This window comes from Ylistrum balloti, unplaced genomic scaffold (genome assembly GCF_031769215.1).
Source record: "Ylistrum balloti isolate Yb309-2 unplaced genomic scaffold, AGI_CSIRO_Ybal_v1 Utg370470, whole genome shotgun sequence".
NCBI lineage: Eukaryota > Metazoa > Mollusca > Bivalvia > Pectinida > Pectinidae > Ylistrum > Ylistrum balloti.
In genome coordinates, this window is record NW_026782309.1 from 720,494 (window position 1) to 737,264 (window position 16,771).

The 16,771-nt window shown below is 36.4% G+C and overlaps 1 protein-coding gene across 1 annotated transcript; it reads right to left on the minus strand.

Annotated features, from left to right (window-relative positions):
• Nucleotides 1–14,675: 14,675 nt before the first annotated feature.
• On the minus strand, nt 14,676–16,741 carry LOC132555326 (uncharacterized). Its single transcript, XM_060219682.1, has 2 exons — nt 16,250–16,741; nt 14,676–14,780 (listed from the first exon to the last, which is right to left on the minus strand). The coding sequence occupies exons 1-2, from the start codon at nt 16,730–16,732 to the stop codon at nt 14,676–14,678; spliced, it is 588 nt and encodes a 195-aa protein (XP_060075665.1). The 5' UTR covers nt 16,733–16,741.
• Between the last annotated feature and the right edge of the window lie 30 nt (nt 16,742–16,771).

Below are 16,771 nucleotides of genomic sequence, written 5' to 3' on the forward strand. Positions count from 1 at the left end.
GTTCTGTCCAACTGGTTCACTTTGTTGGTATTATAGTTCATAAAAATCAGAAACATCAAGTTAACATTTAAACTTCACCATAAATAGCGATATAAAAGTAAGATATAGAACAACATCAAATCAGACGTTTATATTACCCCTACTTTTCACAACTATGGAGCTGGTCAGCAGATCCCTGATATTGGACACAAAATCACTTTATCACCACAGGGACAGTATAAAACTGGTGACAGCTAGAACACACACTACTGGAGGCCAGGACACTAACTACTGGAATACTTACTATGGATGTTCCATTTTTAACACTCAACTTTAATACAAGCATACAAGTAAACAATTTTTTATAGTCTGTTATTTGCCCGGTTTATTATTCATACCCTAGCTTCATGTCTCTGCATGTATACTCTACTGTGTCTGCAGAAATGAGAAATTCAATTTTTGCATCAGTCTTTTTCAAACGATTTAATCATGTGTAAATCAGAACGTAATATAAGATACAGGCTATAATTAAAATTTCCTTTTTTAATAGTTCTTTAGTTTAGCATTATAAGTTCTCCCAAGGTCTTGCATTTATGAATGTTCCATACAAGTGCCATACTAGTGTATTGAGAGAAATGTCAGTACATGTCAACACCTTACCACTAACTCCTTGAGAAAGCTTATGTGATTGAGGAATAAATAATCGTGTTTTGTAAACTGAGGACAATCACCTAGTCAACATGGGAGATGTATATCAAAATCATTCTGAGGATTTTAAAAACCTCATTTTCTATACGCTGATGAAATGGAAATTCACGACAGAGCCATATGTTGAGAACATAGATTATGTATATGTCTAATCACAATATTTTCTCGATCTCCGGCCTGACCAACCCACATTTGTTAAGCTGATTAGCTGCTATTGATATTGAGACTTTTGATATGAAGTAGCATATTCACTGAACTAGTAAGTAAAAAAACTAATTGGTTCAACTATGACTTTAAAGTGATTGACCTTAAACTATGAATGTCAATCTTACAATGACCTTGACCCATTTGGCTAAATGATCTAACAACATTTAATCACCCTAACTATCTAATTATCTAATTAGCTAGACATATTACATGTACCTACATTGTATATCACAAAGACATACCCCAGTAACACAACATAGAATGTCTTCATATCCAACCCCTAGGTTAGAGTCCTGAGAAATTTCAGTCAAACAAACGAACAATTCAGAAACATACAATATTACATACAGTATAACGTATCCAAACCAGTATCTACCTTATTCAAAACCCCTTTCTATAATGATTTATGATGAATTCCTCTCTATCCTGATAATCTGTCCCTCCCTATAAAGACTTTGATATTTATTCTCTATCATGATTTTGATATTAAGTTCATCTGTGGAAAATGTGAAATGTATTTGGGGCTAAAACATTAAAGACACATTAAAGCTTATGTTTTGGGCTTTTTTTTAATACATCAAAAAGTTTGAAAGTTTGATTCATCTGATGTCTTGATTAGGAAGAAGTATAACAGACAAATGATATCTGTAGAGATCTGGCATTGATCAATTCATGTGTTACACTTAGACTTAAAGCAATGTTAAGTGTGATGATCAATATGGCATATATGACGCTGTAAAGTCAACTGGTTTATCTAGTGAAATGTACACCTGATCAGAGTTGTCTGCCAGGAGACAAACAAGTGCAGGACTACTATATAAACTTAGGCCTTGAAAAATATTCAGTAATCAATATTGCCCATGACAGATCTCCTCTCCAGAATGTCTCTAGATAATGTCATGAAAGTGGCTCACAACCATACAGATCTATATTCTGTAGACGTGAAAATTGCTTGAATTTTTAGTAAAAGTTGTCACTAATTTACATTCTACTGCTAGACTTTCTTATAAAACCGTAAAAGAAATGTAAGACCTTGAAAAGTGACCATACATTCTTATCATAGTGACAAGATATAACATACATTATCAAACAGCTCAAAATCAAAGTTAGAAGAATATTTTTCCAGAAAAAGTTGATTGAACAGAAAGTGCTGTACTAAGATACAAATAGGTTAGTCAATAATCCATAGAGGAGATCTCCAACCATTTTGAAAATGGAAAATGCTGCAAAAAACAAGATAGCGTTGAACCAAAAAGCTGTTCAAGAGTCAATGTTCAATGTCAACATAAAAGATTGGTTGACAATCTGAGAACAAAAAAAAACCCAGAGGGAGGTAGTTTATCTTCAAATTCAGGGGAACACATTTTTATGTCATGGTGACTAAGCTTACCAAGTTTCGAAGAGATCAAATTAAAATTGTGAGAGAAAATCTTTATGACAAACACCTGAATTTATACATAGTCAGACAATGTCCTACCATTATACAGACTACTGAATACTTCAGACAGTTGAACAAAAATATGATTAATTTATTTTCAACATCACAACTGTAACCTGCTGGTGTACACAAAATGGATATTATTTCAACATCAATATACACAACAAAAAAGAGAGAAATTTTCAAACCATTTTCAAACACCTGAACATGCATTCAAATAATGGATGTTGATATGTTGACATGACTAACACATCATCTGCCAATCCCAGTTAGTGGAAAACAGAGTAATCATGGTTATTGTCACATGTTAACATGTGTAGGGAACATCAATAAGGTTAATTTGGAAGAGCCGAAGAAAAACTTATATGAACATGTTGATACAGCTGACTATCTTTGGTTAATGAACTATTTTTTTTTCAAACTTTAAATGAAAAAAATACAAAAATGTTTTGACACTGTGGAGAAAAACAACAGACCATACATATTAAATACAGTGTGTCAACCTTAATAAGTAACTATGTAGTGATTACCACTACACCTGCGATAGGTTTTATTTTTGTCACTGTTTTGGTGATATTTCACTGTTGTGGTGATATTTCACTGTTTGGGTGATATTTCACTGTTTGGGTGATATTTCAGTATTTGGGTGATATTTCACTGTTATGGTGATATTTCACTGTTTGGGTGATATTTCACTGTTGTGGTGATATTTCACTGTTGTGGTGATATTTCACTATTTGGGTGATATTTCACTGTTATGCTGATATTTCACTGTTTGGGTGATATTTCAGTATTTGGGTGATATTTCACTGTTTGGGTGATATTTCACTGTTTGGGTGATATTTCACTGTTTGGGTGATATTTCAGTATTTGGGTGATATTTCACTGTTGTGGTGATATTTCACTATTTGGGTGATATTTCACTGTTATGGTGATATTTCACTGTTTGGGTGATATTTCACTGTTTGGGTGATATTTCAGTATTTGGGTGATATTTCACTGTTTGGGTGATATTTCACTATTTGGGTGATATTTCACTGTTATGGTGATATTTCACTGTTTGGGTGATATTTCAGTATTTGGGTGATATTTCACTGTTGTGGTGATATTTCACTGTTTGGGTGATATTTCACTGTTGTGGTGATATTTCACTGTTTGGGTGATATTTCACTGTTTGGGTGATATTTCACTGTTATGGTGATATTTCACTGTTGTGGTGATATTTCACTGTTTGGGTGATATTTCACTGTTTGGGTGATATTTCAGTATTTGGGTGATATTTAACTGTTGTGGTGATATTTCACTGTTTGGGTGATATTTCACTGTTGTGGTGATATTTCACTGTTTGGGTGATATTTCACTGTTTGGGTGATATTTCACTGTTATGGTGATATTTCACTGTTGTGGTGATATTTCACTGTTTGGGCGATATTTCACTATTTGGGTGATATTTCACTGTTGTGGTGATATTTCACTGTTTGGGCGATATTTCACTATTTGGGTGATATTTCACTGTTGTGGTGATATTTCACTGTTTGGGTGATATTTCACTATTTGGGTGATATTTCACTGTTGTGGTGATATTTCACTGTTTGGGCGATATTTCACTATTTGGGTGATATTTCACTATTATGGTGATATTTCACTGTTTGGGTGATATTTCACTGTTGTGGTGATATTTCACTGTTATGGTGATATTTCACTGTTGTGGTGATATTTCACTGTTTGGGTGATATTTCACTATTTGGGTGATATTTCACTGTTGTGGTGATATTTCACTGTTGTGGTGATATTTCACTATTTGGGTGATATTTCACTGTTATGGTGATATTTCACTGTTGTGGTGATATTTCACTGTTTGGGCGATATTTCACTATTTGGGTGATATTTCACTATTTGGGTGATATTTCACTGTTGTGGTGATATTTCACTGTTTGGGTGATATTTCACTGTTGTGGTGATATTTCACTGTTTGGGTGATATTTCAGTATTTGGGTGATATTTCACTGTTTGGGCGATATTTCACTATTTGGGCGATATTTCACTATTTGGGTGATATTTCACTGTTGTGGTGATATTTCACTGTTTGGGTGATATTTCACTGTTTGGGTGATATTTCACTGTTTGGGTGATATTTCACTGTTTGGGTGATATTTCACTGTTGTGGTGATATTTCACTGTTTGGGTGATATTTCACTATTTGGGTGATATTTCACTATTTGGGTGATATTTCACTGTTGTGGTGATATTTCACTGTTTGGGTGATATTTCACTGTTTGGGTGATGTTTCACTATTTGGGTGATATTTCACTGTTATGGTGATATTTCACTGTTTGGGTGATATTTCACTGTTTGGGTGATGTTTCACTATTTGGGTGATATTTCACTGTTATGGTGATATTTCACTGTTTGGGTGATATTTCACTGTTTGGGTGATGTTTCACTATTTGGGTGATATTTCACTGTTTGGGTGATATTTCACTGTTTGGGTGATATTTCACTGTTTGGGTGATATTTCACTGTTGTGATATTTCACTGTTGTGGTGATATTTCACTGTTGTGGTGATATTTCACTGTTTGGGTGATATTTCACTATTTGGGTGATATTTCACTGTTGTGGTGATATTTCACTGTTTGGGCGATATTTCACTATTTGGGTGATATTTCACTGTTTGGGTGATATTTCAGTATTTGGGTGATATTTCACTGTTGTGGTGATATTTCACTGTTTGGGTGATATTTCACTGTTATGGTGATATTTCACTGTTTGGGTGATATTTCACTGTTGTGGTGATATTTCACTGTTTGGGTGATATTTCACTATTTGGGTGATATTTCACTGTTTTGGAGATATTTCACTGTTTTGGTGATATTTCACTGTTAGGGCGATATTTCACTGTTATGGTGATATTTCACTGTTTTGGTGATATTCACTATTTGGGTGATATTTCACTGTTTGGGTGATATTTCACTGTTTTGGTGATATTTCACTGTTTGGGTGATATTTCAGTATTTGGGTGATATTTCACTGTTGTGGTGATATTTCACTGTTTGGGTGATATTTCACTATTTGGGTGATATTTCACTGTTGTGGTGATATTTCACTGTTGTGGTGATATTTCACTGTTTGGGTGATATTTCAGTATTTTGGTGATATTTCACTGTTGTGGTGATATTTCACTATTTGGGTGATATTTCACTGTTTTGGAGATATTTCACTGTTATGGTGATATTTCACTGTTTTGGAGATATTTCACTGTTATGGTGATATTTCACTGTTTTGGTGATATTTCACTGCCTTGGGTTTATCTGTTTGGAGTTTAAACAGCTGATGTGGTTAGATAAATGGTGACAACATAGAACACCAGTGAATTTATCTAAGGTTAGAATTAAATCTCAGGTACATCAGATTACACTAAGAGATGTTGACACGTCATACAGCTGGGTTATATAGGTATCGTGAGATTGACAAGGTTTAACAGAGGACTTACCGGAACCTGGAAATTACAGAAGGTAGATCAACAATGAGTACACAAATTAAACATAAGGATGATTTCTGGTCACAATAAATTTAACACAAACAGAAGGATGATTTCTGGTCACAATCAACTTAATACAAACAGAAGGATCTGTTTTGCCTACCTCAAGTGCAATTAGACGTTTATTACAAAAACAAACATGGAAGTCTTTTAACTTCAAAAATAACATTTAGAAAACTTAAATTATATCTTTTCACATTAACAAATTTAAAATGGCCATATATTAATTAAACCAATTTTGACATTGAGATGTAAATACAAGGTCTGTCTATCACCGGTATCATTTAACAGGGGACCATTGAATCCAGAAATCTATCGTCTCAGGAAAATTCTGACAAATGCTGACATATGGATCATATCAACAGAACACTTCTCATTAAAGCTGAATATGAATATTATCATGGTATATGTTTCACCGTTGTGGTGGTCACTACAGTGGCTCTGTGAGACAGCCACCCATAATACAGCCCTGATGTCCTATTTAGCATTCCCTGTCAGGCTATCAGTCATTACAGAAGTCCTTTGAAGTACCATTCAGCAGTGTTAACAACCCCCAGTGTGGGGTAAATGTATTTTGTATGGATTTCCTCATTAACATCAATATCACAGATATGTGTGATTTACCTGTGGTTGTATACTTACTACCTGTACTTCTGTAAACTACAGTGCTGGTCCTAGACACTCTATGTTTCATATTCCAATACATATGATGAAAAGTCCTCCAGAAAAATAAACTATGTATACTGCTGATGATAATAACTATACCAAATATCTCTATTTGTGCTTTCACCGACTTGTTTGTAGTCTTGTTGAATCATCACATTTCTGTCCTATAACATCAATCCTCAGGTCATATTCATCTACTGTACTCTGTACACTTTGTACTCCGTACACACTCTGACACTTTCTGTACTCCGTACACACTCTGTACACTTTCTGTAATCCGTACACTTTCTGTACTCCGAATTCTATCTTATAAACACCTTACTCCTACTACTGTATGCAGTGTATCTAAGCAAACACTCAGTAGAATAGGATATGCAGTACAACTATATAACATGGGCTGATCAATATTTGATGACATCCTCTGGTGTCTGCCAATGTCTGTTAGGATGGGACAAGTAATACAGGAGACATGTTTCTCCACCAAATAAGTATAAAATAGTGATGTAGATCAATACTGATCCTGGCAGACAATTACTTTTACTGGTGTCATAATTACTAGAATATGTCCCATGACATCTTCCTCACAAATGTTAATCCACCTCACTCAATGGAAATACCTCTCACTACAACACTACCTCATAGGGAACATGTTGTACCACACCACCCTCACAAGGAACATGTCGCACCACACCTCCCTCACAAGGGATTGGTCACACCACTCCTCCCTTACATGGAATAACTCAAACCACACTTCCCTCACAAGGAACATGTTGCAGCACAACTTCCTCACAAGGAATAAGTCAAACCACATCTCCCTCACAATGAACATGTTGCATCACACCTCCCTCACAAGGAATAAGTCACACAGCACCTCCCTCAAAAGGAACATGTTGCACCATACCTCACTCACTAGGAATGAGTAAAACCACATCTCCCTCACAAGGAACGTGTTGCACCACATTTCCCTCACAAGGAATCACACTTCCCTCACAAGGAATGACACTTCCCTCACAAGGAATATGTCACAAAACACCTCCCTCACAAGGAACATGTTGCACCACACCTCCCTCACAAGGAACATGTTGTGCCACACCTCCCTCACAAGGAACATGTTGCACCACACCTCCCTCACAAGGAATATGTCACACCACACCTTCCTCACAAGGAATAAGTCACACCACATCTCCCTCACAAGGAATATGTATGTCGCACCACACTTCCTTAACAGGGAATAAGTCACACCACATCTCCCTTACATGGAATAAGTCAAACCACACTTCCCTCACATGGAGTAAGTCACACCACACTTCCCTCACATAGAATAAGTCACACCACACCTCCCTTACATGGAAAAAAGTCACACCACATCTCCTTCACAAGGAACATGTCAAACAACATCTTCCTCGCAATATGTTGCACCACACCTCCCTCTAAGGAATATGTCACTCAACATCTTCCTCACAATATGTTGCACCACATCTCCCTCACAAGGAATACATCCCACTTCACCACTCTTAGAGGGATATATCCCACTACAATTCCCCAATAGGTATACATCACACTCTGCTTTTTTCATAGGGAACACATTCCACTACACCTTAATCACAGGGAACACATCCTAGTACACCTTCACAAGGAACACATTCCACTACACCTTAATCACAGGGAACACATCCTAGTACACCTTCTTCACAGGGAACACATCCTAGTACACCTTCTTCACACCACTACAGGGTTCACCACACACAAATATCCTGTGTCACTTTTACCTAACAGGTCACCACACACAAATATTACTGTGACATGGTTTACCTAACAGGTCACCACACACAAATATCCATGTGATATACCTAACAGGTCACCACACACAAATATCCATGTGATATACCTAACAGGTCACCACACACAAATATCCATGTGATATACCTAACAGGTCACCACACACAAATATCCCTGTGATATACCTAACAGGTCACCACACACAAATATTACTGTGATATACCTAACAGGTCACCACAACTGGGGAACTATCACTGTGATATACCTAACAGGTCACCACCACTGGGGAACTATCCCTGTGATATATCTAACAGGTCACCACACACAAATATCCCTGTGATATACCTAACAGGTCACCACACACAAATATTACTGTGATATACTTAACAGGTCACCACACACAAATATCCCTGTGATATACCTAACAGGTCACCGCACCTAACAGGTCACCACACACAAATATCCTGTGATATACCTAACAGGTCACCACAACTGGGGAACTATTCCTGTGATATACCTAACAGGTCACCACAACTGGGGAACTATTCCTGTGATATACCTAACAGGTCACCACACACAAATATCCCTGTGATATACCTAACAGGTCACCGCACCTAACAGGTCACCACACACAAATATCACTGTGATATACCTAACAGGTCACCACACACAAATATCCCTGTGATATACCTAACAGGTCACCACACACAAATATCCCTGTGATATACCTAACAGGTCACCACACACAAATATCCATGTGATATAACAGGTCACCACCTAACAGGATATACCACAGGTCACACACACAAATATCCTGTGATATACCTAACAGGTCACCACACACAAATATCCCTGTGATAAATAACAGGTCACCACACACAAATATCCCTGTGATATACCTAACAGGTCACCACACACAAATATCCCTGTGATATACCTAACAGGTCACCACACACAAATATCCCTGTGATATACCTAACAGGTCACCACACACAAATATCCCTGTGATATACCTAACAGGTCACCACACACAAATATCCATGTGATATACCTAACAGGTCACCACACACAAATATCCCTGTGATATACCTAACAGGTCACCACACACAAATATCCCTGTGATATACCTAACAGGTCACCACACACAAATATCCCTGTGGTATGGTTTACCTAACAGGTAACCACACACAAATATCACTGTGATATACCTAACAGGTCACCACACCTAACAGATCACCACACACAAATATCACTGTGATATACCTAACAGGTCACCACACACAAATATCCCTGTGATATACCTAACAGGTCACCACACACAAATATCCCTGTGATATACCTAACAGGTCACCACACACAAATATCACTGTGATATACCTAACAGGTCACCACACACAAATATCCCTGTGATATACCTAACAGGTCACCACACACAAATATCCCTGTGATATACCTAACAGGTCACCACACACAAATATCCCTGTGATATACCTAACAGGTCACCACAACTGGGGAACTATCCCTGTGATATACCTAACAGGTCACCACAACTGGGGAACTATCACTGTGATATACCTAACAGGTCACCACAACTGGGGAACTATTCCTGTGATATACCTAACAGGTCACCACAACTGGGGAACTATCCCTGTGATATACCTAACAGGTCACCACACACAAATATCCCTGTGATATATTTGACAGATCACCACACACATAACAGGTCACCACACACAAATATCCCTGTGATATATTTGACAGATCACCACACACAAATATCCCTGTGATATACCTAACAGGTCACCACACACAAATATCCCTGTGATATACCTAACAGGTCACCACACCTAACAGGTCACCACACACAAATATCCCTGTGATATACCTAACAGGTCACCACACACAAATATCCCTGTGATATACCTAACAGGTCACCACACACAAATATCCCTGTGATATACCTAACAGGTCACCACACACAAATATCCCTGTGATATACCTAACAGGTCACCACACACAAATATCCCTGTGATATACCTAACAGGTCACCACACACAAATATCCCTGTGATATACCTAACAGGTCACCACACACAAATATCCCTGTGATATACCTAACAGGTCACCACACACAAATATTACTGTGGTATGGTTTACCTAACAGGTCACCACACACAAATATCCCTGTGATATACCTAACAGGTCACCACACACAAATATTACTGTGATATACTTAACAGGTCACCACACACAAATATCCCTGTGATATACCTAACAGGTCACCACACACAAATATCCCTGTGATATACCTAACAGGTCACCACACACAAATATCCCTGTGATATACCTAACAGGTCACCACACACAAATATCCCTGTGATATACCTAACAGGTCACCACACACAAATATCACTGTGATATACCTAACAGGTCACCACACACAAATATCCATGTGATATACCTAACAGGTCACCACACACAAATATCCCTGTGATATACCTAACAGGTCACCACACACAAATATCCCTGTGATATACCTAACAGGTCACCGCACCTAACAGGTCACCACACACAAATATCCCTGTGATATACCTAACAGGTCACCACACACAAATATCCCTGTGATATACCTAACAGGTCACCACACACAAATATCCCTGTGATATACCTAACAGGTCACCACACACAAATATCCCTGTGATATACCTAACAGGTCACCACACCTAACAGGTCACCACACACAAATATCCCTGTGATATACCTAACAGGTCACCACACACAAATATCCCTGTGATATACCTAACAGGTCACCACACACAAATATCCCTGTGATATACCTAACAGGTCACCACACACAAATATCCCTGTGATATACCTAACAGGTCACCACACACAAATATCACTGTGATATGGTTTACCTAACAGGTCACCACACACAAATATCACTGTGATATACCTAACAGGTCACCACACACAAATATCCCTGTGATATACCTAACAGGTCACCACACACAAATATCCCTGTGATATACCTAACAGGTCACCACACACAAATATCCCTGTCAGGTCACCACACACAAATATCCCTGTGATATACCTAACAGGTCACCACACACAAATATCACTGTGGTATGTTTTACCTAACAGGTCACCACACACAAATATCACTGTGATATACTTAACAGGTCACCGCACCTAACAGGTCACCACACACAAATATCCCTGTGATATACCTAACAGGTCACCGCACCTAACAGGTCACCACACACAAATATCCCTGTGATATACCTAACAGGTCACCACACACAAATATCCCTGTGATATACCTAACAGGTCACCACACACAAATATCCCTGTGATATACCTAACAGGTCACCACACACAAATATCCCTGTGATATACCTAACAGGTCACCACACACAAATATTACTGTGACATGGTTTACCTAACAGGTCACCACACATAAATATCCCTGTGATATACCTAACAGGTCACCACACCTAACAGGTCACCACAACTGGGGAACTATCACTGTGATATACCTAACAGGTCACCACAACTGGGGAACTATTCCTGTGATATACCTAACAGGTCACCACCACAAATATCCTGTCTATATTTGTACAGTTGTCACCACACACAAGTTATGTACTTTGTGATATACCTAACAGGTCACCACACCTAACAGATCACCACACACAAATATCCATGTGATATACCTAACAGGTCACCACACACAAATTTGTTGAAGACTTGTGTGATAAGATATTACAAAAATTACTGCAAACCATTACCATACTTGCAACTATCTTCAACTTTCTGGTATACAAAGGCAGAAATGAACCCAGGACTTCAGGTGTTAAGCCTAATTTGTTCCAAATGAAAAATCTCATCTTATTGTTTTTAAATACGTGCATTTATACACTGTAAGTGACATGGATTTTAACGGTGACTTTCTTTGAGTTCCAGGCTGGGATATGACCAATGTACTTGAGACCAGTACTTTTTAGAACTCAGATATTTGAGTGTTGAACTCCTGATCTTCCTGTGGGACCCACTATACCTCTTTTAAATGGAAGTTGTTAATTGTGTGTAACAAGAGTAATATGTGAATACATGAGACAAAGTAATACACAAATAGAAAATGATGATAACCATGTAGATAATGTGAAAATCAAGAATCCAGTCTCAGTACCTACATGATACATACATATATATAATACATTACATGTTGGCGGCCGTCCCAAAACCAAATTTGGTAGTAATGTATAACTGATTATGTCCCTGGGTCAAATTTTTTACAAATTTCACATAAACAACAGAATGACATTTTAACAAATTGAAATTTCCTGATCTGGATATAAGGAGATATCTTATCACAAGTATTAATCTTAATGTCAAATTTCAAATATGTGCTTGGTGATTATCAGTGAAAAAGATTCATAAAGCTATGTATACCATGTAACAAATTACCTGTAATATGTACCATCACTTACTGTAATATGTACCACTGTAATATGTACCATCACTTACTGTAATATGTACCATCACTTACTGTAATATGTACCACTGTAATATGTACCATCACTTACTGTAATATGTACCACTGTAATATATACCATAAGTTACTGTAATATGTACCACTGTAATATGTACCATCACTTACTGTAATATGTACCATCACTTACTGTAGTATGTACCATCACTTACTGTAATATGTACCATCACTTACTGTAATATGTACCATCACTTACTGTAGTATGTACCATCACTTACTGTAATATGTACCATCACTTACTGTAATATGTACCATCACTTACTGTAGTATGTACCATCACTTACTGTAATATGTACCATCACTTACTGTAATATGTACCATCACTTACTATAATATGTACCATCGCTTAATCCATTCAATCTATTGTAATAGTTGAGATATACTGTGAGTATTGGAGTGTCGGATTGGTAGGAAGTGTGCTGACATGACAACAGTTTTTATTGTAGTATCACAGATGATAATTACAAATGTCTTATTATTTCACACATCAAATTTTCCGTCACGTTTCTGTCCTACATAAAAACAAATATATACTATCACCATGAAATAACAGGCTATACAGTGATAATTATATACTGTAGTTAAACACTTTGAATCTGTTTACTTTATGTCCCAAAAATACTCCTTTACTTTGTCCATTTTCCTTGATTATCCCTTCAGTAACGTATACATACACATCCCCAGCGTAAGGTAGCTCAGAAGGATGTCTTCATTGATGTTCCATAGGACAGAAAGAGGTTTCACAATGACAGATATCTGAAATTCCCTACATGTACACCTTTTTGTTGTTTCCTTAACTTTCAGTATTGTACTTATATATATGTGATACTGACATATGGTAAGGACATCAGGATTTCTGGTAGCTATATGTCAAGCAGAGAAATAAAGAATAATAATAACAGTATTTCTATTGTACAACACTAAGATTATAACCCTTCCAAATAAATATTGTGGCAACAATAACAACCAGAGCTATTACGACAGGGTGTCCTTCAATCAGAAAATGCTGGCGATTCAGTTCTGGTTGTCATTTTAACACAGATCAAGTCATTTTGATTTTGAATTATTAAGTCATTTCATCTCATTAAAATCAAGTAAATATTATCAAGACAAACTATGAACAAAATGTTATGCAACAATTCTAAAGGTACAAGGTTTGAAAGAAAGTATTAATGTCAAGCATCTTGTCTTGAAACTGGTTTCATAAACAATGGAATTGTCAACGTCAGATCAATTCCCCAATATTTTTATTATGATGATCAACGAATTAGAATTAACTAGATAAAGATTGTCTATAACCTTATCTTGATAAAGATTATCTATACCCTTAACTTGATAAAGATTGTCTATAACCTTATCTTGATAAAGGTTGTCTATACCCTTAACTTGATCAAGGTTGCCTATATACCCTTAACTAGATAAAGGTTATCTATACCCTTAACTTGATCAAGGTTGTCTATACCCTTAACTAGATAAAGATTGTCTATAACCTTAACTTGATAAAGGTTGTCTATACCCTTAACTTGATCAAGTTTGTCTTTACCCTTAACTAGATAAAGATTGTCTATAACCTTAACTTGATAAAGGTTGTCTGCACCCTTAACTAGATAAAGATTGTCTATAACCTTAACTAGATAAAGATTGTATATAACCTTAACTTGATAAAGGTTGCTTATACCCTTTATGCACACTGTTGTCCAAAATCAATTTGAAATATTTCTATCATGTTAACAATCAAGATTTTTCTGACTTTCCCCCTGATACTACAAAATTCTCTTTGTTTAAAAACACATTAAAATTTTTCATATAATTACCTCTCTAGGTTTGATTGTTTTCTTCCCAGGTTTTGCCAAAACAGGTGAAAGACGCCCAGAATAACTTGAAAAGTGTATAGGCGCTTGCTCAATCTGAAACAGACAAATAAATACATGATGTATTTAAACATGTTGATAGTTCAAGAGTTACTTAGTAATCGATAACCTGTTAAATAACTTGTAATTTGCAACTGCATTTTTATACATTCATGTACATCTGTACATAGTAAGCATACATCAATATATTTATCATTTTGTAACATTTCTCAGAGGATATTAATGTTTTGAATGGTAAAATCCTGAAAGAATCACATTGCTAACACTTCACCTAAATCATCAACTGAAAGTATCAGAGGCAGCAGTGTTTCTCGATGTGGCCATGGGTGATATGTTTGTTCATTAGATTACCCCATTATAAAGCTTTTAATTAAAATTTAAAAAAATAAATTCTTGCTTAAATTGGTCATGTCATTTTGAAGTGGACAATATGCGGTATCAATTTCTTCAGAAAAATATTGTAGCTTTTGATAGAGAATACTTCTTGGGCAGTCTCGAATCAGTGTTTATAAAAATAAAAACTAGCTTTACAAAAAGGAAAATTTTCATAATGTTTACACAAGGTCATGTTGTAAAGCATTTCTGAGTTGGAATTTGCTGAAATGTAAGTAGTTTGTTACTATTACAGTGTTGTTGATTTTAAGACAGGTGTTCAGAAATAAATTTCTTATCAAAAGTTGTAGTGTTAGGGTGGAATTCGCAGTATTTTTTAAAATTTTTAGCAATTTTTGAATTGGTAACCATGACAATCATATGTCAGAAATCAGAGGAAATTTTTGATTTACACAAATTTTAAGTCTCTGTTATTAATGTAATTGTTATGTAGTTTATAAATATATACATGTAAGAATGTATTTTTCTTAACCAAACTGCTATACATGTATATCTGTATATCTCAAACATGATAAATGATTCAGGAAAAAAGCAAAGTAACTGTTTCCTGCTACCAGAGGTCAGATTCTGTTATTATAACACACATGAGACTAAGGCAAATGGCTGATATTGATAGCCTGATGGCACTGTTGAAAGTCCATTATCCTCAATAAAACTCCACATTAATCATCCCTTACAATTTAAATGATGCACAATGACAATTATATGGAGTTTTCATACAGTAGTGATAATACTGGGTATTAAACAAATTGAGCACAGGTATGTGTTCTGGTGTTGCAGTGTTTACACACACCTGCATAGCACCAACATCATGAAGATACCCAAGGTTTGATTCCCCAACAGACAAGAGAAGGTATGGAGTCATCTCACTAAACACACTGGGTTTTTCTTGGGTACTCTGTTTCTCCCTCAGTACAACCTCTTGCACACAATTTAATTTGTTATAAAATTCTTGAAAAATAAATCAATTTCATATTCAAGAAGGGTTATTACTGGTTTTACTGTTATTGGTCATGAATTGTATTGTAAAGTAAAATGCACATATAGTTTCTACTGTTAATGCATATAGGATACTTGCACATATCTGCGTGAATTTAGTTGTAAATACTTACATGCTTTTTTTGTCTTTCCAAATGCTGTTGCTGTCTGGACATAAAATCTGTACCTAGACTTTCAACAATTTTTACACTAGCACTACTGACTTTTGGACGGAACGTAAAGATGCTGTCGTCTAATAAAACATTCGCTTTTGTGGCCATAGTCCCGGTACGAAGAGCATACCCGCCCTTTTTATCTTTCGGAAATTTTATGCAATTCTCTGATAATTTAGGAGAGCTTAAATCGGTATCTGAAATTAACTCATCCTTCGATTCCCGATCAGATTCGTTGGCTTCATCACAAATCGTCGGTATCTTCTGCTTGTCAGAGTTAGAGGGGATGGGTGCAAGCGGCTCTCTGCATTTGATATTCAACATAAAATGTGGCACCCCTCCATCTAAACTTTGCAAACGTCGAGCTGCAATACGTTTGCTTGCTTCACTTATCTGAGGGGCAAACGTATGGTTATCATGGACATCGTTTCTCTTCCTCCCCATTTGATCATGTTGGTGCTGAAATGTAATCCATGACGCATG

Coding starts and splice junctions, on each gene's coding strand:
- LOC132555326 (XM_060219682.1), bottom strand. CDS start 16,732: ATGGGGAGGAAGAGAAACGATGTCCATGATAACCATACGTTTGCCCCT. Junction 14,781..16,249: donor TGGAAAGACAAAAAAAGCAT/GTAAGTATTTAC, acceptor TGTCTGTTTCAG/ATTGAGCAAGCGCCTATACA.